We start from the raw sequence: 27404 nt of genomic DNA, 5'->3' as shown, positions 1-27404 counted from the left end.
CCTCTGTCTATTGTAATTGCACTGTCTGCACCTACTGAAATACAGCCTTTAGCTATTGCCTTGAATGTTGGCAATAAACCCTATTCCCAAAGAGAATGGACTGTAAAATTCAGAGGTCTATCATGTTCATTACAAAATTGCTTTAGGGGTGCAGCAAAATAATGGTCCAGAATATATTTAAAATGTGGATTTTTTGTCAAGAAAACCTGTTTAGAATTATCACTGCACTATAACAACCACCACCTTATTTACTGAACAATACGGTAGTAAATGGTATATTTTTTTAGAAGGAATAACAGAATCATAGAATACAGTAGTGGCTGTCATTATATATCTACAGGTCAAAGTGAAGGATACTAATAGTTGGCCAAGGAGTTTGTTCTACAATAAAAAAAATTAAAAACGTTTTTGGCACCGGGTTGACTCTTCAATATCACATAGCATTTTAAAAACATGAAATAAACACTAACTATAGAGCCATTATGTGTTATTACACACAGTATTTCTTTATTGAAGCTCATTAGATTCCTGCATTTCATTAAACACGCTCTTAACTTTAGTGTCATTGGAACACTTTAGAATTATACACACTAATAGAAGTGTAAGTCCATGGATGATGGACTATACGCACTTCCTCTTACTCCTCACACAAGTGTATCTTAGCCTTTAGATGGCAACTGGGTAGTAATCTTCTATGCCAATCAAACCTTTGAATTGACAAATGACTGAAAAATAATTGTACATACTGCAAACCACTGACAGTTTTATATTTTATATACGCAGTCCACTCACAGCCATGTGATCAGACTTGAGTACTAGTCACCCTGGATTGCACTGATGTACCCTGTACATAGTATATGTACTGTAACATTTTCATTCAAAATAAATACATGCATAAATAAAACAATGACTTGTTTGCTGCTCCAGGTATCCTGTTGCACCTCTGTGGCTGGGACGTGTCAATGATAAACTTGATCTTTCTACCACTGATTCATAAAACAGGTATTGGGGGGGGGGGGGTTGCTTCTGGGATACTGAAGGGTGGACGTTGTCACAATCTAGAAGGCAAACAGATTGGTTTTGTGTGTAGCACAGTAAGTCAGTGTACTGTACACTCAAGTCATACATTGGTGTATCTTGTGTGAGAGGTTATTGTATTATCAGCATTTGGTTATAGTGCCCCTACAGCATGATCATGTTCTTGTAGTTAGATTGCATGGGATTTGTTATTATGTGTTGGAACCACTGCTGTCAGCTGTTGGTTTCCAGGATACTGATGTAAATAGGGCTTCGGTCTTAATTGGTCTATTTCTGGTAAAATAATAAAATAATAAATACAATTAATTAATCTTATCTACAGTAAGGTCAAAAGACCTTCCATAGATTGCTGGTGTTATTGAACATATTGCACATCAGGGAGACTAATTTACAAAAAGCTGAGCAATTAGTAATAGTGTAGTAGTTGAAGGGCACAGATGAGCCTCATTAACTGGAAAAGAACTACTGCACAAAAAGTTTGTTTTCTTTTACTTCCCCAAAACTCTGTTTTCAATATAAATGTACTCTTCTTGGCGGACCTATGTGTTTACACAAAGTTCGACAGATCAAACATCAATTATCACCTGACATCATCATTTATGTAGCAAATGTTGACCTCAAAGCCATAAGATATCCAACACAATTCAAATAGCAGGATGTAGAGTAAAATATAGACCAGTAAATAAATTGAGCTGGCTGCAATGGGGATTCATTATCACAACAGCACAGAGATAATATTGAGAACACAATTTTCCTTATCTCCATGTCAGCAAATACTGATATTTGAAAGTCATTCACTGAAATCTGCAAAATACTGGTAAACGTTTGTGCTTGTGATGCAAATGATGCTATATGGTATATGTGTATATTTTATCCATTCATTTTCTTTCTTCAAAAAAACAATTCCAGAAGGGAATTGATCAAAGCTTAACCAGTGGATTCTTCAGCTCAGGCACCTCATGCAATCTGCTTCAGATCTAATTGGTTTTCTGAATATTAGTTTCAGAAAACTCCTTGAAAAAACAGAACATTTACCATAAAACCAATTTCATTAAAGGATTTCACAAGATTGCGATATTTTGTAAAATTAGTTTCACATAATGTATTGGACATACTGTAGTCATTGATGTAATCAAATTAGTGCCCTGCCAGGATAATGTGTTGGATTGTTTTATTGCACTGGGCAAATCACCCTGGACTGCATTAACCACCTACCTTATCTGTGGCTATCCCAGGACTCCCCTCCCCCAGAAACCCCTTTGACATTTAGGAGGATTCCCTGGTGCTGTAAAATGCTCTAAATAAATACAGTTGAGTCTTATCTCGGCTGGTCATAGGTTGATCAAATCAACCCTTAATCCCTTACAGAAAAGCAACAAAAAAATTACAAAATGTGTATACCATAATGCCATTGTTCTGCAGAATAATCAGCCAAATACTACAGTATTACAAAAAAATGGCAAATCTAAAATGCAGCTTGCACAGACTGCAATGAATTACCACTGTGTATTGCCGATTACCATTCATTATGTTGATAGTGGCTCTGTTTACAATCTTGTCATGCACTAGATTTGCTTTGGCTTGATAAACAGCACACTGTACCGTACACTTTGTCACAGTGCGTGCACATATTTAAAACAATTATTTATGGTAGATGACAGAGTGATGATTCCATTTATATTAAATGTATTTAATTACAAGGAACAGGCTTTCATGAACGCCCAGTTTGCAGGTATTTTTTTTAAAGGTAATTATGTGCTGATCTATCTTTACCTGTATTATTCTTCAAAATATGAGACTGCTGACAGTACGGTGTTGCCAAATATTTATTTGATGTTTTATGAACAGAAACCAACCAGTGTGTTGAGGTGTAAGTGCTCAGACATAAAGTGTTCTTAAAGGACAACAGGTAGTGCCATGGTAAGAAAGTCCCTTTATAAACCTGCTGTTGAGGGTTCAATTCCAGTCCTGTTGGACTGGGCTATACCCTACAAAGTAGTTACATTATCACTGTACTAACATTGCAGCTTTATGGAGTGGTACCTGTTAAAAGAAATAGAAAACAAAGGGTGGTCTCCTTAGACTTAGTCTTACTTCTTTGTTTATGTCGTGGATTCCTATACAATTACTGTGACTAGATGGCGCTTGCAGCAGATTATGTGCACTGTAGATTTAGCCTAATACTGTTAGCAGAACAAAAAAGAAGAATCCTGTTAGAAACCACCTTTTTCTTTAATGAATGTTGCATATAAAACTACTAAACGGCAAAACATAATGTTCCTTATTTTAAGTCTCAAAAAACATAACCATGCTTATCCTTCAAATATTATGTTCAAATGCAGCTATATATATAAAACACATGTATATATAATACATGGATAATACCACATGGATAATACCACAGTAGTGACGTCAAAAAGTGATAATTCCTCTAGAGGAAAATACACTTGAACTTTGACCCGTTGGACTCTTTGAGACCATCGCTTTCAATTCAAACACAAAATGTCTCATTTTCAAGCACTCAGCAACACCCACAGTAAAGAAATGTTCATTAATGATCAACAAAATAAGAATACATAAAAAAAAAAAAATGTAAATCTGTTACATTTGTATCTCACAGAAACTGGGGAGGAACGGAAAATTAAAACAAGGTAAAGGCAATCATCCAAATAAACCTGAAGCACAAACGGATAATGACATAGAACACCTATACAGCACTGAAACACTACATAAAAACCCAACTGTACTGCTGAACCTCATCTTATTTAATATTAGCATCATAAGGTTATCCATGTGATGTAGCCTTATGGCGTAGTTCGGGGAACGCCGTAAAAGGCCCTCACCTGCTTTCCTCTCTCTCTTTCTCAGCCAGTTAACCCGAAACCACGCCGTCCTGTCCTTACTGATGATATTCGGCTGGGGGAAGGGAAGCGTACTCATTTTCGATATATCCACTTTCGGGCAGGGGGTGACTCGGCAGCTGCTCCCAATAACTGGCATTGTGCTCTTGCCTGTTTCTGGGCGGGGTTTGTGCAGCGCCGGGATCCCCTCTGGCTGTACCATCTGTCAATCTCCCTTTCTTCCCTATTTAAGTTGTGCACTATTTCCTGCTCGTCTTTTGTTTTGTGTTGGTCCTCCTCCTCCTCTTCCTCTTTTCTTCTTCCTTCACTGCATTGTCCACACAGGGCTCCCTCTGGGGAAGAAGTGAGTCTCACTCCCCCGGCCGGGCCTGGCTCCACCACCCAGGTTCCTCGTAGGTCAGAGGGGACCCCCGGCCACACCTATTCTTTCGCAGCTCGTGCGCTTTAGCCTCAGCTAGCTCTAATCTATACGCCTTTCTCTTAACCCTTCATTTTCCTCCAGGTCCCGCGGGCATCCAGCGGGTGCGCGGCCCTCACTTCAGGACTCACGCCTGATGGAGGTCAGTTCTACGGACAGGACCTCTCAAAATCTTTTTCCTTTCCAGGTCCGGGACCTTTCTGGGGGGGTCTCCCTACCACCAGACAAGCTGCCAGGTCCTATCCATGTTGTCCCTTACTTGCCACAACCGCTCAAGCAGCTAGCAGATCTTCAAGCAGTACGGGACCTGACCTGTCTGTTCCACTTTGTCACTAACACTCTGTCGCCCAAGTCTCACAAGCACTCCATTCCCCTTCCGCCTTTGCAGGCGTTCCATGAATTATAAAAAATAATAGATGGGCCTCTTCAGTGAGTTACAGGAAAACAATTCCACCTCGGGTTTGTGACAGTTTATAAATTACTCAACCTTGTATTTTGCTTTAAAAATAAACTGACTTGCTGCGTGTCCATACATTCAAAAAAAATAAATGTTTTATGTGGATCATATTCAGGCAGACAGGATGTAGCGCAGGGGGAGAAACACCAGCTAACAGTCTGAATTTAAAAGGTTGCGTCTGTCTTCTATATGTAATACGATACATTGTTTAGAAGACAAGTAAGCCTTGATAAGATCACAAATATTAGTCTATGGAATAAGTGGAGTCTTTGCTATTCAGATTATTACACTGATGGTGTTTTTTTCACTCTCATTATTGTTCTGTTAAACAATACAGATGTTATATTTGAGGCAAAAGGGCTTAAGTATAGAGTGTGAGTACAAAATGTCTAGCTAGTTTCTACTACACCATGGCCAGTGTTGCTGAGCCTCTGAATGTAATGTGCAATATGCAGTCCAACTGCACCCTCTGGTGTGTAAAAACACCAATCCCAATACTAAACAAAGGAGGACTTCCCAGTTTACTGCTGACCTTTACCCCATGGAGATTTTATAGCAAAATGAAGTGGGTATGTTAATCAAGTTCAGTCTTTAGGTAATCATACTTAATGATTATTTGAAGGTTTTATTTATTATTACCCACAATTTCTACAGTGCGGTTTATCATTAAGTAACCAAAAATTGTTTTATTAAATCAAATGTTGACACTATTTTAAAATGCTTTACACTGGATGTTGTATAGCATTTTACATAAAAATAAACTTATTAGTATTAGACCTCAATAGATATCTCTGTCTATCTAGAGTAAACTGGCCCATTTATATAGATATAGATATATATATTATATGATATATATATAATAAATATATATATATATATATATATATATATATATATATATATATATATATATATATATAAAAATAAAATTTGGCCATCAGAAAAAAAAATAATTCAGCGGATAATTATTGCTTGTTACAAGGTAATAATGGAACTCCTGAGGTAATAATTATTGCCGATGAACAAGCCACAGCAATGCCATTATCAGTTTATCACTATTATAGTTCTTTATTTAACTTGAGAGCTAAGTTATTTGTGTCAGAAGAACTGTCTTTTATTCCACTTTCATTATAGAACAATTGGACACTACACTCTCATTGTTTTCTTTGAAGGTCAGCCGTTCTGTTATTACTTAATAATGGAATTCCAAATAAAGCCTGGCTGGCCTCCAAAGAAAAGAATGGGAGAGCAGCATCCAGTTGTTATATAATTAAAACAAAAGAAAGTCCCTTTAGTTCTATTCAATGTAAAAGTGAGAATGCTAATTATAATAAAGGACACACACAGTGGATAGTCTTTTATTTGACATAAACTAATCCAACGCTCAGATTTTAGCATTACACTGCAATGGGGCGTGCACACCCAACCACCAAGTCAAGGCACAACAAGCCCCACACTGCTGGTCTATTACACTCATATGTGTCCAAGGCAACAGGGACAGGGGAAAAAGGACAATTGGTAAACTTGTTCAGCACATACATATATACAAAACTTTTGTGAAATATATTCACCATAGGGATCAATACTGTTTGAATTTTATAAATCATTTTGGACAAATTTGCAACCTCTTTATTCCAAGGATTGTATTATTTAATTTGAGGAGAAACAGACATGCCAAACAAATAGTTTAATTTTATGGAAGATTCTTAAATGCAACAGTTACAGTACTGATTACTGTATGTAAATTATAATGACAGTGGCATCACAAGTACAATTTAATTGGGACAAGAATAGTTAAACAAAGGGGTCTATTTCATAAAGTATATATATATATATATATATATATATATATATATATATATATATATATATATATATATATATATATATATATAGACACACACACACGTTTAATCTACATACAATAATTTGTCCCACTTCTCTGCAAACTTCTGTATTGAAAATAAACAAAATGTGTGCCTGCCAGAATCAGGCTGCTTTTTTTATTTTTTTTAAGTTCAGTAATCAGTTACTGTACAAGTGCCTGTGGGTCCTGTAATCTATTCAATGTTAATGCAGCTGTCATGCAATCAGCTATGCACCTTACATCAGGCTAGACATGTAACCCCATACACAACTTTCATCCTTCAGTACTAGCTGACATCAAAGGTGCCCTCTGCAGTGAGATACAGTATCAGATCACAGATTGATGGTCTTCAAATACTCACTCACCTGCCAACATGGTAGTATTGAGAACCTGGGCCAACTAAATGCTTGACTCGAACCACCTTGTAATAACAGACTTTCACCATATCTATCACAACTGCAATTCAGATATTGTCATCTTTTCATTTGAAAGCACCACCTTAAATTGGGGATAGGTTTTGTCCTGCAACATTAATCCTAAAGGGTTCAACTTCACTGTGCAGAACAAGAATGTGCATAAGAACAACACATAATGAGAAATGAAATATTGGTATATGTTTATATTAGTAAACCATTTGCATATCAAAAGCCTAACATTCTTAAATGTATTCCCTTTTGATAAAATAGGCACCCTTTCCTTTAGAATTATGCAAATACACTTCTGCAAAAATAATTATCTGTGCTATTTAATCAACTACAATCCTGCACGTGCCGTGCTATTCATTTTTGCACTTGAGACACAGTAAATATCAACACATTTTTTGCATGACACATTACTAAACATCAGAAGAATCAATGTTGCTATGTGAAGTCCCATCACGTTGGACTATATGTAAAGTAAAATTGTGAAATGCACAAAAGGTTTTTAAATAAAATGCATTCAATAGTATTAACTCCAAGAATAAAATATGGACAAATACAACCTCCACGGATGCTGTCTACAGGCTAAGCATAGAGCTATGTGAAGGTTTTCAACAATGAGATGCTTACATGTGTTTTTGTCCATTGGTACAATTTTGAGTAGATAACACGTTTTACCAACCACAGTCCTACTGCTTAAAGATCACCAGCATAAAGCCAGACTTACAAAATAGCCCACAGTATGACTTTGCATTAGCAACAGAAAAAATAGTACTGTATTTATTTTGAATGCCATTTACAGAGGTACTTAATCAGTTTACAAATGTTTTGTGCCATAATATGAGAAATCACATACAGCAGTATAGAGATACCATAGAGAACAGCTTAATATACAATACAGTGAATATATATTGATTAGACTCCCCTTTATTAGGTTATTTGTATGTAATTAAAAAAGGCTTAGCAGATGGAAACACTTTAGTTCAAAGTCTCAATGTAGTTTGCAGGAAGCATCCCAGATTTACCAGTTCTCTGCACAGTACCATACATCCAGCCTTGATCAATGGATTGCACGTTCATAATAATGTCTCCATCCCTGAAGGAAACTTCATCATGGTCCTGTGCTGCATAGTCATAGATTGCTCGGTACGTCCTCTGTTAAGAAAAAATAAAGTAGTTTTTTTTCAATATATGAGCTTTTGGGAGGTGTTTTGTCTGCTTCCCGTTTCATAATTAGGTGTAAACACCGTTATCATTATGAAAAGAATGCATAAGAGGACTAGCAGAGGACAAGCAGAGGTCTTTAGTGTTTAAAAAGGTCTGCAGGTGTTGAAATAAATGAAATGAAAAAATTCTATTAGTACTAATAATGGGAACATGAGTAAAATTAAAGTGTTAGTGTTAAATACTGTACAAAAACAGTTTTCTGTAGCAAGAAGAACTTGGGGTCTGTTGCATGATCTTGTAAACACTGAGCTCTAAATGCTGTCACCCTTTAACTGTATTCATCTTGCAAGTTTTTAGATCATTGAAACAGTGTTTAGCTCAAGGCTTAAAATAAGTTCTGGTAAGTTTATGTAGTGATACAGTTGGGTTTGTTACTGACAAAACCATCCCACCTCTAGAAGTTCAGCCTGGATTCCAACCCAGGATTTTCAAACAAAGCAAACACTATATAACCTGTTACACTTAACAGGTTCATTTTGTAATGAAGTGTATACAGCGATGACCAGAAGTTTTGCATCGCTCTATAGGATTGCCTAATTTTGTTTCATAAAGTCAAATGAAACCTGCTGAATAATGATAACATACTTAATTATATACCGCTTTGTAGTTTTCTATATACTTAATGAAAAACTGACAAAAATTGAAATATGTGACATCTCAAAATCTAACATGAAATACAGTACTACTATTATGGCTTCCACTAGACTTTTGCAATATCGTTTTGTAGTTTCTTTGATTACATGATATTAAATAAAATATCTAAATTATGTTAACTTATGACTGGCGTTAAGCACATTCTATTACATTATTTCACCGATTTAAAGGTTAATTAGATTCTAATTTTAGGAAATAGAATTCATGGACGCATAGCACAATTCGTTTTTATTAAATTTGTAATGGGGAAGATGTGGGAACAACTTTAACATCATACTGGATACAACTAAATAAAGCAAAAAATGTTTGAGTAAATAATAACAAATGACCAGTGATTACTATTTTCTACTATTTTCAGACATTTTGCGAAATGCCTGATTTCACAATATGCATGTAATATATATATATATATATATATATATATATATATATATATATATATATATATATATATATATATATATATATATATATATATATGTCTCAATCCTAAAATTTTAGGTGATGCAAAACTTTTGGCCATAGCTGTAGATCTGATCCATTAAAATAATGAAGCTTCATTACTCACAATGGTTGCAGAATGTGGTGGTGACTGCATTGATTTCATGGAAGCAATGCTGGTCTGATGCATGTATCCAAATCCTGGAGATTGACCCCCTTGATGATAGGCTCCAGGAAGTACAGGGGCTAAATAATATTTAAAAAAATCAAAAAAAGAATTAAGCAACAGAAAAATAATGTAGTACAAATAAACACTGCGAACACCATCTCCCACGAAGCATTATCTGTCACTGAATCACTGTTTTGAATTTAGAGATGTTGTCAATCCCACCAGGAAGAATTCACCTCAAGTTCCAGGACTGTGGAGTTGGTCAGAATATAAAGACGCTTTAACAGTGCTTAGGCAGTGGAGAAAAAACAGCAAAGGGACAAAAAAAAAAAAAGAATTGCAACTGTTTAAACTAATGTATTCTTGACCAGAATCTTTTTGTATAGAATATCACTTTTTTTTTTAATCGTCATCACATCCCGGTGACTTTTAAAACTCAAAATTTAAAAAATGCATCATTGTCTTCCTCCGTGTTCAGCCGGTACACCAGACTGTATATTAATGTGCCCCCCCCGCGTATTGCAGGGGTGGGGGGGTTAAATCGGACGACATGTTTGAAAGGATTTTTGAGGCCACAGATTGCTTTGAACTTCTGAATTTTAAAGTCACCAGGATGTACTGACTGAAACAGAAAACGGTATACAAAATGATTCTGAGCAAGAATAATACATTATGTAAGACAACTGAGATATTTTAGACCTGTGCTCCTAAAGCAGGATACTGTATTGTTAACTTTAGATAATATATTGCTGTCGACGGCTTCTGGTGCGACAAATTTCAACAAAGGCTGGAATGTTGGGGAGAGATTTTCCAACCATATACAAGTTTTTGTTGCTTACAAAATTGCTGTGAAAAGAAAACACACACACACACCCACTCACTTATATTACATCTAATAAAATAACATGGCACATAGCCTATATATCAGGGTTAGAGGAGGACTAAGATGGATATCATGCTTAACTACAGTTCAGTTCCACAGACTTGTTTGGAAATGTGAAGAAACCAAAGGTTACTCCATGCAGACAGCAGCACATCAGGTGACAGTCTAAACTCTTCTGCTTGCGTGCAAGTTATTTCGCCTCTTGCTGCAGTGAAGTTACTGTAGGCGTGCACCAGGGACCCCAGTTGTACCTCCATCCTCAGATGTTCTGGCTGTGTTCACACTGTAGCAGGAAAGGCTGAGATTTTTTTCTGACCCCTCTGACCTCTCATCACCCATACTCATCCCAACAGTACTTAGAGTCTGAGAAAGCTGTCTACTATAACGGCTTGCCTTCTCTAAAGCAATAGGAAGGAAAGTGATAAAGGAAAGCATAACATAAGGAAAGGCAGACAATAGAAAAGTAAAAGAAAGCATGTTGTTTAGGAGACTCTATTATTAATATGTGACTTTACTGCAATCTGTGTGGTCTTTCAAATATAATAATTTGGTAAAAAAAAATATTTCTATTCCTTTCAGTACCAATAACAATCTGCATTTTAAAAGACATCAGTTCTGCTGAAAGATTAAGATTAATCTGCTGCTTGAACAAAATGTATCAAGTAAAACAATATCGTTTTTTTTTTTTTTCCCCCAAATTATATTTCTTCTAAAATATGCATTGCTGCTTTAGTAAGACTTTAAAAATACAAACCACCAGAACATGGCAGAAACAAAACCTCAACACAACACCCAACAAAAAAGAAAAAAGAAGCGGCGAGAGGCAATACCAGAAAGCTTATGAAGGCTTCTAGACTGGATATTATCTTCAAGCGGGTCAATGTCAAAGATGGAGCCAGGATCAGTACGCCACACTTTTAGGTCTTTCACAGAAAAAGAAAGGAATTTTACAGCAGAGAAAAAGAGCACAAGCTATAGTTCAGTGTCGTGCTCCAATAAAGCGATTCGACCCAGTCTGCAATCCAGTAGAGTGTGTGATGCTTGTAAATTCCACCTCCAGCACATCACTTATAGTACTATCACGCCAAAGGCAGCAGCATTTATAAAAGCATGTTGAAGTGTATCCCTTTGTCAAGGTGTGTTTTCTTACCCTTACATTTGTTCTGTATAACAGCATTATTAAAAATAATACTTTTGGTCAATGGTGATATGGTCAGTGATACTTCGGCAGTTTGTATTGTTGTTTCAATGCTAACAAGTTTTTTGGTATTTGTAGGAAAATGACAAATTACAGATTTACAGTACTGCCTTATTCCCACCTTACAGCTACAGATATACCCATAGAAGATTCACACATGTTTAATATTGTGGGGCCAGTGCTAAAATAAGAAAGAAAAGTACACAGCATAAAAAAAGCACTCAGTGTTTTCTGTTTATTGAAGAACCTACCAACAATGATACCAGGTCTTCTGTCCATTTCTACAACATGTGGGTGAACCCCTTTATAAGCTGCATCGCTGGAGACCTGGGTATTCCTCCTGACTCTCTCAAAATTGGGATCATCCACTACTGGGGTAAAGCCTTTGCCCCTTGCCTTCTCGAAATCTTCATGGTATCTGACCTGAAACCAAAAATACTTCAATGTTACTGCTAACATTTTGTAAGCTGGAAAACACATGATAATTATTGCACTGATGGCTTCACAAAATAAATTATTTACACATGCCCCTTCACTTTCATTACGGTGCTCATGCAAAAAACACACAGACCACACAATCACAACGTGTCAAGGGTGCAATCCTGTTAATAGATTAGTGTAGGTGCAAAAAACTCCACACAAAAAACAAGTTACATTTTATTTTATTGACATTGCATTTACAATCAAGTACATTTTAAAGATAGTTATTATATGCTTTTAGTCACACTGTGGAATGCAGCAGTGCTATTTCCACGTGGTTCCCCACCAACTGTAGAGTGCAGTCACTGGCAGTGAGGTTGGACGTGATATCACTGGCCTGTGTTCCTTCATACTACCATAGAGATGTTGTTCTGGGCCTCTCGGACACGTCGCATTTCTGGGGTGTCGACAATCACACAAGGCTTGCCTTTCAGCTCCTTCAGGTCACTGTTGTACTTAACCTACATGATCAAAAAGGCAAGTAGAAAAAAAAAGGGTGCTTGACAGGGCTAAACTGATGACAGCCTCAGATCTTCATAACACGTTTTTTAAAACGGACAGTTCCAATTGGGAACATATTTAGGGATAACGTTTAATTTGCAAGTTATTTTTATTATTTTTTGAAATGATTCTTTTTGCGAATTGAAACTTTTGCGAATTCGAATATTTCCTGTTGTGAAGTACAGTATGTCATATACTTGTAGCACTAGTAGTCTTGAAGCCTTGAAGAAAGGTTTGCCATACATATTTCAATCATGTGAACATAATTAAAGTTTAAAAAAAAAAATGTAAACAGCGATTTTGTAAGCTATAAGATGCCTTATTCCAGCAATACCAGTAAACAGAAACAGTATTAATTGAAGACTTTATAATATCTGTGGAAAGAGCAAACATCTAGTTATAATTAACCCCTAGGCTCTCTTCACATAGAATATGACAGCTTTCAAGGATATTTATATTCTTCCAGCACAGGTGAAGACTTGCCGAGCTGAGATTTGTTTGATTCCTCTTAACTCTCTCCATCTCAGGAGTCAGGCTCACAGTGGTTGCGGTTCCAGCCTGCTCTTTATACTTCACCTGTACAGACACAGTCAATGGATAACATTAACAAGGCACAGTGAATTACCAAAGAGTCAAGGCCAAATTCTTTCATTCATCATTTGTGATTTATGAAATATAGAAATTAAACGTTTACACTGTCCCTATCAGAATGTCTAAGCTCTGAAAGTGTTAAATGACAAAATCAAACACTAAAAAAGGAGAAAAAAAATAGTCATTTTAAAAAAATGGAGAAAAAATGCCTGCCTTAACTGATGTCTGCTGTTCACTTCAGCCTGTAATGTGTGGCCGAACCTGCATGAAGCGGTTCACTATAAATCAGCTATATTCTCTGGTTTGCCGATACGTGACACTTCTCCAAATGTACAGATTACCTGGTGCGTGAGTAACTGCTGAATTTACAGAACCCCATCTAATCCACCTTAAAATGTAACCTTAGTGTGAACCAGGTTAGTTTTTGCCAGCAACTAGGCCAAGCATGCCAAACTGTGTTCTGAAGATTAACACAAACCCACACTCACTTGCTGTTGTTATATTTGTTTACAGTTGCATTCCTTGAAACTGAGACTTGCTTACTTCGACCAGTGTTAAGCTGTGCTTGAAGCTGTTGTCTCTCTCTCTCTCTCTCTCTCTCTCTCTCTCTCTGGTTACACTAGTGTCAAAATTTGTGGACCTCCAAAGGTCAAAAATTTATTGACATGCGCAAATTAAATGTCCTCAATGAAGACTTTGAAATTAAGCTAGCCGAAGTCTTCTATCAGTTGCAAGCTGTTGACTCTCAGAAACTTGTCTTCTGAGCTGTTGACTCTGTTGTGATTCTGTTTGGCTTTGGGTCTGCCAGACCTCTTCCTGTCAGAGTTTCCTCCAGTTTCCAAGTGCCTTTTGATGGTATGGGAAACTGTACTCACTGACACCTTGGCTTAATTTACTTTCATTGCTGCAGAACAGCTGTAAGTTGTTAACCCATTACTTGTTCCCTGAAAAAGGCCTTTTTGTATAACTCTGAAATGTACATTATTTTTCAGTTTTTGGTAACCTAAACTTTTTTTTTTTTAAACCTCTGGCAGTTTACCGCTTACCTTTGTACAATTTTAGGTTATTCACTGGACTTGAACTGCTTAAATTTCAATAAAAACTGGAAAAATGGGGGTGATCTAAAACTTTTGACGGGGAGTGTGTTTGTATGTATGTGTGTGTGTGTGTGTGTGTGTGTGTGTGTGTGTATATATATATATATATATATATATATATATATATATATATATATATATATAATATCCGACCTCACATGTAGACTGACCTTGTAATCTGACCTACAGGCTGTAAAGAGCTGAAATCAATTAAAAAGGTCAGTTCAATAAAGGGTCTAGTTAATTAATTGAGAGCTCAGTTGGAATGCAAACCAGCAGACATAGTGGGTCCCCAGGACCAGGGTTGGGAACCACTAATCTAAGCTGTCACTGAAAAGTAAATGAAGTATATACTGTTTTTGCATACAGAACATACAATTCCACTGCACATAGAACCCCAAAACAGAGTATCACGATACTGTATATGTGGCCATATGTGGGTAATCTTGAAATCACAGTCATATGCTGAAGAGTGTTTGACTTGCATATAGACAGACAGACAGGATTCTTCACACACATTACTGATTATCTTCTGATTCTCTTTCACTCTCTTTAACTCGGGAGGGTCCGGGATTGATGTTGCCTGTCCAATGCTTTCCTTATATTTTACCTGCACAACAATTAGTGAAAGAAACATACAGTTAATGTTTGGCCCCATCACAGTGAAAATATGCACAGTGCCCCGTTCACTGGACAGGAGCAATGTCAGTGCAGAAGCAGATTGGTTTGTGCTTGTGTACGGGTTGTCTTGCTTGTGTACGGGTTGTCTTGTGCTTCTTTCCAGAGGTCCCCCTGCTCACTGAGAGCTGCCCTTGAGAAAGTGATGCAGTTTTAGTGGTGGCAGAGGAGAGGACAGAGGAGAAAAACAGGCACAGGCAGTGAAAATGGACTGAACTGGCATTTAAATAGCAAGCTGTAGGAGAGGAGCCCTTGGTTCTGCACTCCAAACCACCCCCCACGGTCTCACTAAAAATATAACTGCAGGTACAAATATCTGGGACATATAAAAAGGTTTCTGCAAACATTCCCAGATTCAAATACTTACGGTAACTTCTAGTAAATGTTGTTTTTCAAGTTTTAAAAACAACTGGATAGCAGTTCTGTATATAAAACCATGAAGTGTGACATTAAGCACGTACAGCACATGCACCCCCTGGGAGAGATAATAATACACGCCAAAAAGGGATTCAAGTGAAACTATAAACTGGCTCATGTACCCTCTTCTGAAGCTAAAAGCAAATGAATATTTTCTCAGAAGATTGGTAGTTTCTAGTGAGTTTAATACATTGAAAGTTATTTTATTTTACTTCAAAGGACCACAGTGGGCTTTTAAATCATTCTAGAAAATGGTTTGTTTGTGAGAAAGAATCAATGTATACCCCTTTCATGTTGATAGCTTTGTTGTTGAATACAAACTATAGTTTACTCTTTCAGCAAGGTCATATGGAAATATATAGGAACCTAACTGCTAAAGACCAGAGTTTAAAAAAAAAACAGAAACTCAAATCAAAAGTTGCATGCAGTGACTGATGAACACAGCAGTATAAACTTGAAAGAGAATTTTATAATTCATGAAAAGGCAGTAAAGTGTTTTGATTGATTGCTCACAAGACATAAAAATCTGCCAAATCATATCAAGTACTTCAAATGCAGTTTTGTAACCTAACGAACAGGACAGCTGATCTAAAGGGGTCCTTTCAGTTTCTCAGCTCAGTGCATTGGGTGTTTTTTGAACCAGACCATCAGACAAAAAATGGGAAGATTAAAGGTTGTTTCAAGTGTATCACAAGGTCAGTTTATTCCTTGTGGATAAGCACAGAAAACAACATACAACATGTTGAATAGCTGCAGTAACATTTTGTTCTGCGGCGAACTCAAATTAAGAGCATAGGGGAAGATCGGTATAGAAAAGTATGGCAAAAAAATACTAAAAAAACAGGGAAGCTTGGAATAAACATGATAAGCAACTAGTAAAGAAAGTATCTCCTATTTTAATGATATGGTTTCAAATGCTCTAATAGTGCAGCTGTGTGTGACCACTTACCATACTAACATTCTGCTGATTTTTCTTTACTCTTTCCATCTCAGGAGTTTCTCTCACTGCTATTCCAGTTCCAACTCCCTCCTTGTAGAACACCTTTGAAAGTCAGGACAGTTACGTTAGGTGTATCTTCAAAAGCAAAACAGCAAAGCTTTCACATATTACATGTTTGCTTGTTATCAATAAGCTTGCATTCAAGGGATCAGAGACCTGTTATAAGTACATTATCAGATAAAGACCAATTTAAAGAGACCAAAGCTGTAATTATGGCATCACAGACAGTAACAGTTTTCTGCAAAGACTGCCTATTATATTTCATTCATATAATAAAACACAATTAACAGTCACATTTTCCACAGAGCGCTTCAATATACTACACGTAGCTCTTCTCTCCCAATCAATAAGCGACCATTTGTTTCTCATGTAATTGCGACTTTTTTCTGTGAACAATCATGCAGAATTAAACAAAAACACCACGACCACAGTATAATACTATAATGATCTGATAGATGGCTGACAGTAGGGGCTCTGGAAGGTTCTTCTATACCCCAAAACATGCAGAAATGACTGATGTTTCAAGAGGACTCTCTCAAGTGCTCTCTTTATAAACAATTTTAGAGATTTCACTGTAGATTTTCATCCAAGTTCTGTTCATTGTAATATAAATTGCATGTTTATTAAAAGATTAACGTATAAACAATGACAACTATTTGGTAATAATCTATCAACCACACTTTAATAGCAAACTTTGACATCCACAAATGATTTCCAGTATATTAGCTACAAAGGGCATACTTGCTCTAACACATATGCTGGCAGATTGCAAGGAAGCCCCTCTGCTTTGTACCCAGAAACAGTTTCTTAAGTATAAACATGCTCAGTCTGAAACAGGAAGAAGCTCATTACTAAAAAAAAAGAAATAAAAAAAAGAAATCCATTTTCAGATCTATGATGCAGGGTAAGATGAAAGGATCACTTACACTGCTAACCCTTTTAGAGTTTTCTTTGGCAAGGATAATCTCTGGAGTGTCTGCTACTGAAGACACCGTGCCTTTCAGTAATTTTGAATCCGCTGTGTACTGTAACTACAAACACATTCGTTAAAAAAGTAATGAACAGACCTGACAGTTAATTACTACAAATGCAATACCACTTTAACGCAAACAGTGGTGTTATTAAAAATCTTAACAAATACCTAACATCAAATGAAATATTTAATTCCTGTGAAGCAAGACCTCATTAATAAAAGCATGCAAGTAAAATTATCATGGAAACTAATGCTGTCAGGAAGCAAAAAGAATGTGAACTTATTTTCAAACTGGGCACTTTGGAGCCATTTGGAATGAACATTCTATTCTGAGATCATTAACATCATCAACATTCTGGAATTTTGTTTAACAGGCTACTTGTTTGTTTTTTATCAACTTCTTAAAGTTATGTTTTTTTGTATTCAGCCGATGAAGGACTTATAGTCCGAAACGTCCAGATAATTGATTTGTAATCAATTATTCTACCTTTTTAAGTACCTAAAATATCCTTTCTTTTTTTTCATTTTTATATATATATATATATATATATATATATATATATATATATATATATATATATATATATATATATATATATTAGTACCAGTCAAAAGTACACTTGTTGGAAACTAGGTTTATTTCTTATTTAACAATGTTTTACATCGTATATGTTTCTGTAAATACTTGAAAATGAAAACGCATGTTACAATATACAAAACAAAACATAAGGAGTATCAAAGCCATGTTCAAGAAAACTGAAAATTGTCTCTAAATCTTGGCTTCCCCAAAATAGCCACCCTTTGCCTTAATAACAGCCTCACAAACACATGGCATTCGGTTAACAAGTTTCAGCAGGAAATCACCCAACATGCCTTCCCAGCTCTTCTGCAGCAATTCCCACAGATATAGGGCACTTGTGGGTAGCTTTGCTTTGACTCTTCTGTCCAGTTTGTCCCATACAAGTTCTATGGGTATGGAGACTGGGCAGGCCAGGTCATTAGACTGAGTTGTCCTTCACTTTCCTTCTTCGCCAGATAGTTCTTGCACAACTTTGAGGTGTGTTTCAGGTTATTATCTTTCTGAAGAATGAAGGACTGCCCAACTAGCCGTAATCCTGATGGAATGGCATGCCTCTGAAGTATGCTATGATAGCCATGCTGATTGAGCTTGCCGTAGACTTGGTAAAGATCACCAACTCTGTCACTAGCAAAGCAACCCCAGACCATGACACTGCCTCCTCCATGCTTGACAGTGGGAACCACACATGCAGAACTCATGCCCTCACCTTCTGTGTCTTACAAATACTCGGCAGTTGGACCCAAATACTTCAAATTTTGACTTATCGGTCCATAAGACCGACTTCCACTCCTCAAACATTCAGTTTCTGTGTTTTTAGGCCCAGGTAAGTCTCTTCCTCTTAACAATGGTTTCTTTGCAGTTCTTCCAGGCCAGCTTCACGCAATCTTCTCTGAACAGTTGATGTTGAAACATCTGTACTTCTAGTTGCATTTAGCTGAGCTTGTATTTCAGGGGCAGTTAACTGCCGGTTTCGCAGACTTGTGACTCTAATGAACTTGTTCTCCTATTCTGAGTTCACCCTTGGCTTCCCTGACCTTGTTCGGTCCTCATGAGTGCCAGTTTCTTCAAATCGTTTGATGGTCTTGGCCACAGCAGTTACAGACACTTGCAAAGTTCTTGCGATTTGTCTTAAAGATTGACCTTCATTTCTTAAAGTAATTATAGACTGTCTTTTTTTCTTTTCTTAACTGAGCGTATTTTGCCATTTTCTGCTCCCTTACATTCAGGAATGACAAACTTGTGCCTATGCTACCTATATTTATAGTAATCATGGGCCCTCACCTGTTAACAATAATTGGTGACAAAAGGTTAATTAGGTAACATGCTAGTTAACTCAGAGAACATCTAACAAAGACACTTTTATACTTACACCAGTGTTCTAACACCGTGTTATACACATTTCAGACTTTTAACTGACTTGGGCTTCAGACTGAAACCCCTTTGCTTTGGCTGAGCATTTTATTGAAATTGACAAGATTTACATTTTCATTTAAAAATGTAATTTTTGAATGCAATTCACTTATGATTATCAGCTTATATAAGTACACGTAGACAAGTTTATACAGTAAAAGCATAGATAATCATGAAAAACCTGGTTTCAAGCAGGTGTACTCAAACTTTTGACTGGTACTGTATATATATTTGCAAAGCATTCTGACGGTTAGTAAAGCTGATCTACTCACCGAGCTGATGTTTTTCTGGGAGTTTTTTACTCTTTTAATATCTACAGTGTCTGCTACTGAAGCAAATGAACACTTCATCTTGTCTGCCTCATCTCTGTACTTTTTCTGGGAAGAAAGAATAGTTAAAAGTTAACAGCTCTGCATTTATTTTACTGGCTGAAAGCTCTCCAGTTGTCACCACATATTACCTGGCTGTATATGTCCTTCACGTGCGCAGCATGCAGCATCTCAGGTGTGTCTGTAACAGTACCATATGTATTTTGTCTCAGCTCTGACATCTGCTTATACGATACCTAGACATAAAAAGAACACAATGTTTGGCTTGCTTACTGTACAATTATACACAATACCCTTACTGACAGAAGATGTAAAGCAATTCATGCTAACCAGTAAATTGACCAATGGCGATCTAAGTACCGGCACTGCTTAGAATTTGAATATGCATCCTATTTTGTATTAAGGATTTTAAAAACAAGCATCTACTGTTTTTTTTTTTTTTTTTTTCCCCCTGTCTTTCTATTTAAGACCAAATGTTGGTGACAGGTCAAATCCTAAGAAAATGGTTATTGTGCTGGTGACAAACAAGTGAGATGAAACTAAATCAGGGATGAGTTGGAAACGCTAGCATTTGATTTTGTTGAATATTTACAAAACCAGGAAACACGGAGTCTGTTGAACGATGAAAACAGTTTCCTCTGACCTGGCTGCTGATCTCGGTGGCTCTTGTTGCTCTCTCTATTTCAAGAATGCCTGTGCTGAGTTGCATTCCTTTGCCTTTTATTTCATTTTCAAGATCCTTCCTGTATTCCTTCTGTAACAGCAACATTCAAATCCTGTTAGTTTGTATTATTTTAACAACTTTTCTGGTCTTGCTTGAAGTATAAAATGAAGGTAATGTACTGCTGTTTTAGTAGATAGATAAAAGGAAAATGGAAAATACGTGTTAATTTGTAGCAAAAGCTGTAGTAGTTAAATGGCATTATTATCAGAAAGGTGTAAAAGAGGTTAAAGTGCTGCTATCTGTTCTTTGGATAGAATAAGACGCTCAGGAAACAAGCTTTAAACATGTGCTTTTAAATTCTTATTGTGTAAAGCTGGGTAGAAGCCATTAGTCTGTAAGCCTTTGATGCACAAATTAGTAGAATTATGTCAAAAATAAACACTACCGTACCTTTAAATACATACATTGTAGGTGATAAATGCCATGCTAGGTTTTCATCTAAATCAGTGGTTCCCAATGTTTTCCAAGTGAGGGTCCGTTCATTTTATACAGCAGTAGGTTACAAAAAGCTCTTGGTTTGCTTGATATACTTTTAGGTAGTCTGTTACTGTTTCACTTCCTAGGTCATTTCACCACACGGTATTTTGGGTCAAAGACTGGCTGCAAAGCATGTCAGTCAATAGGAGGAAGCAGCTGACTGGTAAACGATGGGAAAGAAGGCACTGATTGGGTCAGGGGCCATTTTGTTTACCAGATGTTTTAAAATGAAAATAGTTCAACATTCCTTTGAAAACAGCACATTTGAGACTGATACAGCAAAACAAAGTGTATGACAGATCAGAATTATTTAGTTGCCTACAACCAGCGAATTGTTTCAGAATGCAGTAGATCCTGTTGCATTGTTTTGAGGATATCTCAGAGACCATGGACTAAAATTGGGAACCTCTGATCTATACCTACTCTGGAAGAGGGTTTGAGCATTGCTTATTCAAGCAGCATGCCAAGCTGTTAGATCAGCGTCTGTAAATGATTGTAACACACCTCACTGGCCATGTGTGATGCCTTTTTGGCTCTTTGGATATCAGGAATGTCAGCACTGAGTTCCATTCCTTTTCCCTTTATTTCCATTTCAAGGTCCTTCCTGTATTCCTTCTGTAAATGACCGATTGGTTTGTTTTTATGAAGAGGTTCACACCATTCACACAGTAGGCAGTACTATGTGCTCACCTTTTTGCACTAACAATGTAAAGAGAGTACCTCGCTTAATATCCAAGCTGCATTCTTCACTCTGATTGAGTCGGGAGTGTCTTCCAACAGCGTTAGGCCTTTTCCTTTAATACCTTCTTCAAGGTCCTTCCTGTATTCTTTCTACAAGAGACACAGTAAGAAAAGAGAGGAGTTGTGGTCATTTATCCTTTATACTCTGCAGGACTGCATACATTATCAAAGTAGCAAGAGTATGTTGGAATTTTAAATTTCGTTTTGCTCTTTGATTTACCTCTGTTTCTTACCAGTTCTTTCACTATTCTTTCCTGGGCTTTCAGGCACATACATGTAACACTTTCAAAGAGGAACCTTAAGACAAGAACTTACAGTCCAGTGTAAAAATAAGCAACAAGAACTATAAACTAAGAATAGTATCATTACAGTATGTACCACATGACAGCCATTGTTTATTTTATATCAATTTTAAAAAAAATTAAAAAATCTGACTCCTTTGAAGTTGATAATGTCATGCTTTCACTAGTATTCGCCACAAGAGGGAGACATCACACAACATAACAATTTAAATGCGATTCACACATACTGGTAAGATTTCTTCCCCCATAATGCACCCACAGTATTTCAGTTGTGTAATTAATCAACAACAATAAAAAAAGACATCCTCACCAATATCAGCTAAATGTATTTATTTTACTGAAATACACATTGTTCTGGTTATGTTTATAATTTGGATGTGTAGACACTATATATTTGTAGAATATAGCATAACACTAAATTAGACAGTTTAACTCCTCAACATATTTCAAAAGCAAATAGGCTGATAATGGCAATAAATTCTTACTGTCTATTAAAAGCGGTTGTTTAATCTTGCTTAAATATCCGTTTTCCATGTGTTTACTCCACTGTTCAACAGACTGCTTTTCAATGTTACACCAAGCTTTGATCCATGTAGTAAATTATTGGACTGTCTGACACAGACTGCAGCATCTTCTTTGATGTGGTCACATCAAGACAGGCAATTAAGATCCTTCCAAACTATTTCAAAGTTTAAGGGTGAAAATAAACGATCTATTTATTACGTTGATCTAAACCAGCGCACTCCCCAGGGGCCAGTTACAACATAACTTTGTATGATGACTTTTAAAGTCTTTAAATGACTTTTTTTTTAGAACAGGGAGTTATGTCAGCAATAGTAAAGCCATTATTTAGGCTTCAAAACGTGCTCCACAAAATAATAATGACAATATTCACAACCGATAATGAGTTGTCACATTCTCATTTTACAGCAAGACACAGGCTAAGTGAGATTTATGCATGCAGGACTTCCAGCTTCATTTGCAATGCTTTTGTGAGACTGGCTGCAAATACCAGTCGTTTTCTATTCAAGTTGATAGACATGTCCTGAACTGCTGTGAAACCTGGCAGCTGTAATGTGAAACTCAATTATGGCAGACCCCAGGTGCAATAAAAGACCCCCTACCACCACCCCAAATAGATTTTCCACATTTGCATCCATTACAATAATTTTGCACTTCTGTTCAATCAGCCATTAAAAGGAACAGCAAAACCAGTTAAATTTTTCTCTCAGTTTTATAACTACTTATCGTGAAAGGCAAAACCACTTCTATTTCTTGTCTGGTGTTAAACTTTGATTTATTCAGAGCTATGTACTGTATGCATTAATCCTCCCAGTATAAAAGCAGCAGTGAATTAATGATGGTCAGACTTTTTCTCTGACTTTTTATTTAGTTATATACTGTGCACTGAAATTAATGGACTCCAGACATGCTATACTGATGCCATTCAAAACAGCAGACCAGTAAACTGATCTAATATACTGTTTATATATTATTACATACATTTTATACATTTGTATACATTTTATACATTTATATACATTTTTTTCAGCAGTAGACAGAAACTGTTGAATATGTTATTTTAGGGTTGTCCTTCAGCAAAGTTACTTACCTTACAATTCTCTTTTAATTATGGAGTCTTATCCTTATTGGTGGATTCAGTAAGTATAGCTGTGTGCAGTAATTTATTGCTATCACTGCATAACACGGCAAAAACATCATTTATCTGTGTCACAGTTGTTTGTTTTGTACAGGCGCAAAAAATAAAATTGGTGCTGAGTTAATATTGATACACAGCAATGTCTGTTTGTCGCCTCCCAGAATACAGAAAGCCAGTCCCTGTGTAGTTACATACTGATTTTATTCTTTGCAATAAAAAAAGTCCTCTAATATCCCAGGTTCAATACAACCTATTCATAAAGTTTGAAATGCTGTATTATATAAAAGTTATGTCAAACTGTTCTGGGCTGTTACTGATTTCTTTAAAAGCAATACATGAACAGTTTCATAATGATCACATTTTATTTTAATGAATAAATTATGAATATAACGCACTATACAGTATTAACTGATAGAAGCTATATGTTTTAGGTGATAAGATTTGATGGAAGTCAAGTACAGTGCAGTAGCTCTAAATAAATACTCACAGCCACCAGCGTGGGAACATACAGTACCACCTACTGTAAACATGTACAAGTTCGGTAAATTGTCAACAAAATATACCCACATATTCACTTTTGATTGGCTCTTATTGTGATATTAACCTAATTTCTGTAATTATGTCATTGTTTCAACTGAAATAAAATCAGATGGACACATAAGAATGCAATAATGGCATGCAAAGTGGCTGTTATCTGCAGCTGTTGGCGAACCTCAGGGCCATTAACAATGCAAGTTTAACACATTTGAAAAGCTAGAAAACACTGATCCACTGAACTGGTAGTGTATTCTGGCAGCTGGGATTTAACTACTTGTTTGGAAAAGCTGCTGTGTGTGTATTAAAGAAGGCATACACTGGCAATGTAAAACCAGCTTAACTGCTCGAACCATGTAACAGAGCTGTTTTATTAGAATGTAATTTGATGCTTCGTGTACTTGTGTGTTTTCTTTCGCATGCTGTGTGGATCATTAGACATTTGGCAACAATGTGAGACCAAAGCTTTCCAGATTTATTTTCCATTAAATAACACAACTAAAGTCTACTTGTGTTTTTCAAATATTTATAAAAAATAAATTACATTTTTGAAGTTTTAAACAAATGCCTTATATTGTTTTTTTTTAAAGTATAAAAAAGCCAAGATAACTATGATAAAACGATAACTAAAAGATCCTGGCATTTCAAGCAAACTTTTAGGAAAACATATTGCACACAGTAATCATAATTTGTGTTATTTGGTACTTTTTAAAAGCTACTATGGGATAGCAGCACCGTGGTTTATCACCCTAGAGACAACTGTGTATTACCATACCCTAGAGACAACTGTGCATTACTATGTGATCGCTGCTACCAGGTTCCAATCAAATCCAATCACATATGAATTTATATTATATCTAATCAATAAGGCAGTGATCTTGTCAGTAGTGTCGGGATGCAATAGTGAAAAAGACCCTCGCTTCCTTTAAATTCCCCATGCATGAGATTATAATTAAAGTAAGGGATGCTTTGAGTACTGCACTGCATCACTGCTGATAAGATCGTCGGTATACTGTGAAATAAATTCCTTCATAAACTCAAAAAATATATACCTCATTATATTGGGAATTATCCCAGACAGAATCAGTTTTTAGTTATTCACTTTTACTACTCTTAACAGGGGTTACTGTCCCTCCATGCTGATCATCAACCTTCAAAACTGTAAAATTAAGAATATCCCAGTCCCAGATATTACAATCTAAGTTCAGAGTCTGATACAGTTAAGAAAACAACTCCAATCCTAGTTTAGTGCAGCTCCGAGTCAAACCCTTTGGAAGGTAAGTTTGCTGACGGTCACCCTAGTGAATAAGAATAAAAAAGCAGAAACCTCATTAAGAAGGCTGGTAGCGTGCCTGGCGTGTAAATAGCCTGGAGTCATCTCTAAATCCACAGCTGCTTTTCCTTTGATTCCTTCTTCATATTCTTTTCTGTATTCTTTCTGTGGGGTAACACAAATCAAACTCAGAATTCAAATAGGTTACTCAACATTTCCTGTTATCAGCACCTGCACATGAGAAGACTACTGTACCAAACATAATCCAGTTTTAAAAAATGACACTGGAGTAACTGTACTTTTAATTACTTAAAAATATTATAACAGTGCTTTTGCCTCAGTTTTCTTGGACAGAAAAGGCGCATTCACGCTAAAGTGTTATGAGCACTGTCTTTTTAAATTATCAACCCTAATGTTGAATGGATACATTTTAATGGTTTTAAGAGTTAGAGAATATTGACACTTAACATGTATTTGTGTAACCTAAGATCATTTGCATTTCTTTAATTCAGCTTGTTGAGTCTGAATGGGGATCTAGTATTATTCAATCGTTTTTATAACAGTTTTCATAACAAACAACTCATGTTTAGAAAAATATAATCTATGCAAGCTTGAACACACATGTTAAAATGCCAAGTTCATTAATAATAATAATAGTTGCTTCATAACTCTGGCATTAGAGAAGAAGAAGAAAAAAATTAGTTTTACAACAACGCAATGATATTGATTTTTTCCACATAACATTATGGGCCCTGCAGAGAATCAGGATGGCTATTTGATATTGATCCACTTTCCCCAAAGGTTTCTACATCTTCAAGCTGTCCACTTATGATATTCATTGTCTATTAAACACTAGTCACGTGTAAATATACAATGGCGATTAGACCACTTATATTGAAATATTACCAACTTAAACCTAAAAACTAATTTAAAAAATGTTCTAATATAAAAAGACAAAAACATCTGTTTCCTTTTCCAGCAGCAATAACATTCTCTACAGTGGTCATTACCAGCTCTATAGTTGGCCTTGTCTTTCGTTAAGTGCTCTTGTCTTAACTACTGTAGATGTCCTGTTTTCTGCGTGGGACATTAATGCTTACCTCTGAAGAGTAGGGCTACATGAAGGAGGCAGCCACACCCTTCTTACTTTGCAAATACAAATAGGTTTAAATGGTTAGAAAAAAAAAGTGCTGTTACCTCACTTTGAATCTTCTGCGCTCCCTTTGAAACTTGGTATGCCTGGGTGTCTACAAATTCCAGCATTGACTTTCCTTTGGATTTCTCATAATCTTCTTTATATTTCACCTGTGGAAAAATAACAAAAAACAAGAACTGACTAACACATTGTTTCTAAGGGGTATGATAGCTGAGCTTATTGCACTATTCACACATACCTGACTCTGAAGAATCATGTTTTCTTTGTGATGAAGCCGCTCAGCTGTGTCCAAAGCTAAGTGGTACTGCCCTTTGGATTTCTCATACTGTTTCTTATATTCAAACTAAATAAAAAGACAGCAGAATATTTGATTTGCTATCAACTACGTTAAAACCAAGACAATAATAGATGGTGCAGCCATATGGTATTTATTTTACAAACTTTTTGCATGTTCACTGACTGGCCAAAAAATAAGAGAATGTAAGTCCATTTAGAAAATCCCCTAGTGTGCACTGTATGCTAAGGTGGTCAAGTGACATCTCATGAGCTCCACCAGACCTTTATAAGTCATGTGAGAGTTTTGTGCAACTAGCCAGCAATACATATGATAAAGCAAAAGGGTATCAGTGAGTTCAAAAGGGACATGACAGTGGGTGTTTCACTGTGTCTCCTGGCTATTCCTGGACTGGCAACAGCAACCACTCCCAGAAATCACAACTCCCGCAGACGTGTGCAACACATACCAACGACCCAGGGCACCTTCAACGACTCAGGACACCTGAATCCACTCATGCGATGAGGCGGACCCTCATAATTACCCCCCCCCCCCATTTATCAATCACTTTTGGA

The 27404-nt window shown here is 36.4% G+C and overlaps 1 protein-coding gene across 6 annotated transcripts in view; it reads right to left on the bottom strand.

The window, feature by feature from the left end:
* Window positions 1-6118: 6118 nt before the first annotated feature.
* Window positions 6119-27404, bottom strand: part of LOC121312582 (LIM zinc-binding domain-containing Nebulette) — a 93504-nt gene continuing 72218 nt past the window's right edge. For 3 of the 6 annotated variants that reach the window (XM_041244300.1, XM_041244306.1, XM_041244317.1), the window contains 18 exons: window positions 26794-26898; window positions 26597-26704; window positions 25454-25564; window positions 21610-21720; window positions 21394-21504; window positions 20332-20442; window positions 19820-19924; window positions 19632-19736; window positions 17323-17427; window positions 16346-16438; window positions 14819-14911; window positions 13097-13189; window positions 12469-12573; window positions 11884-12055; window positions 11265-11357; window positions 10686-10832; window positions 9510-9628; window positions 6119-8215 (listed from right to left, as the gene is read on the bottom strand). In XM_041244300.1, the coding sequence (XP_041100234.1) occupies window positions 8039-8215; window positions 9510-9628; window positions 10686-10832; window positions 11265-11357; window positions 11884-12055; window positions 12469-12573; window positions 13097-13189; window positions 14819-14911; window positions 16346-16438; window positions 17323-17427; window positions 19632-19736; window positions 19820-19924; window positions 20332-20442; window positions 21394-21504; window positions 21610-21720; window positions 25454-25564; window positions 26597-26704; window positions 26794-26898 (2064 nt within the window). In that variant the 3' untranslated portion in view covers window positions 6119-8038. The remainder of the gene's footprint in view (window positions 8216-9509; window positions 9629-10685; window positions 10833-11264; window positions 11358-11883; window positions 12056-12468; window positions 12574-13096; window positions 13190-14818; window positions 14912-16345; window positions 16439-17322; window positions 17428-19631; window positions 19737-19819; window positions 19925-20331; window positions 20443-21393; window positions 21505-21609; window positions 21721-25453; window positions 25565-26596; window positions 26705-26793; window positions 26899-27404) is intronic. The other 3 variants (XM_041244311.1, XM_041244324.1, XM_041244329.1) reach the window with 3 other exon arrangements.

The sequence above is a fragment of the Polyodon spathula genome, chromosome 3 (assembly GCF_017654505.1).
Source record: "Polyodon spathula isolate WHYD16114869_AA chromosome 3, ASM1765450v1, whole genome shotgun sequence".
Taxonomy (NCBI): domain Eukaryota; kingdom Metazoa; phylum Chordata; class Actinopteri; order Acipenseriformes; family Polyodontidae; genus Polyodon; species Polyodon spathula.
The sequence above is the reverse complement of the archived record's forward strand: the minus strand, read 5'-3'. Positions and strand labels throughout refer to the sequence as shown.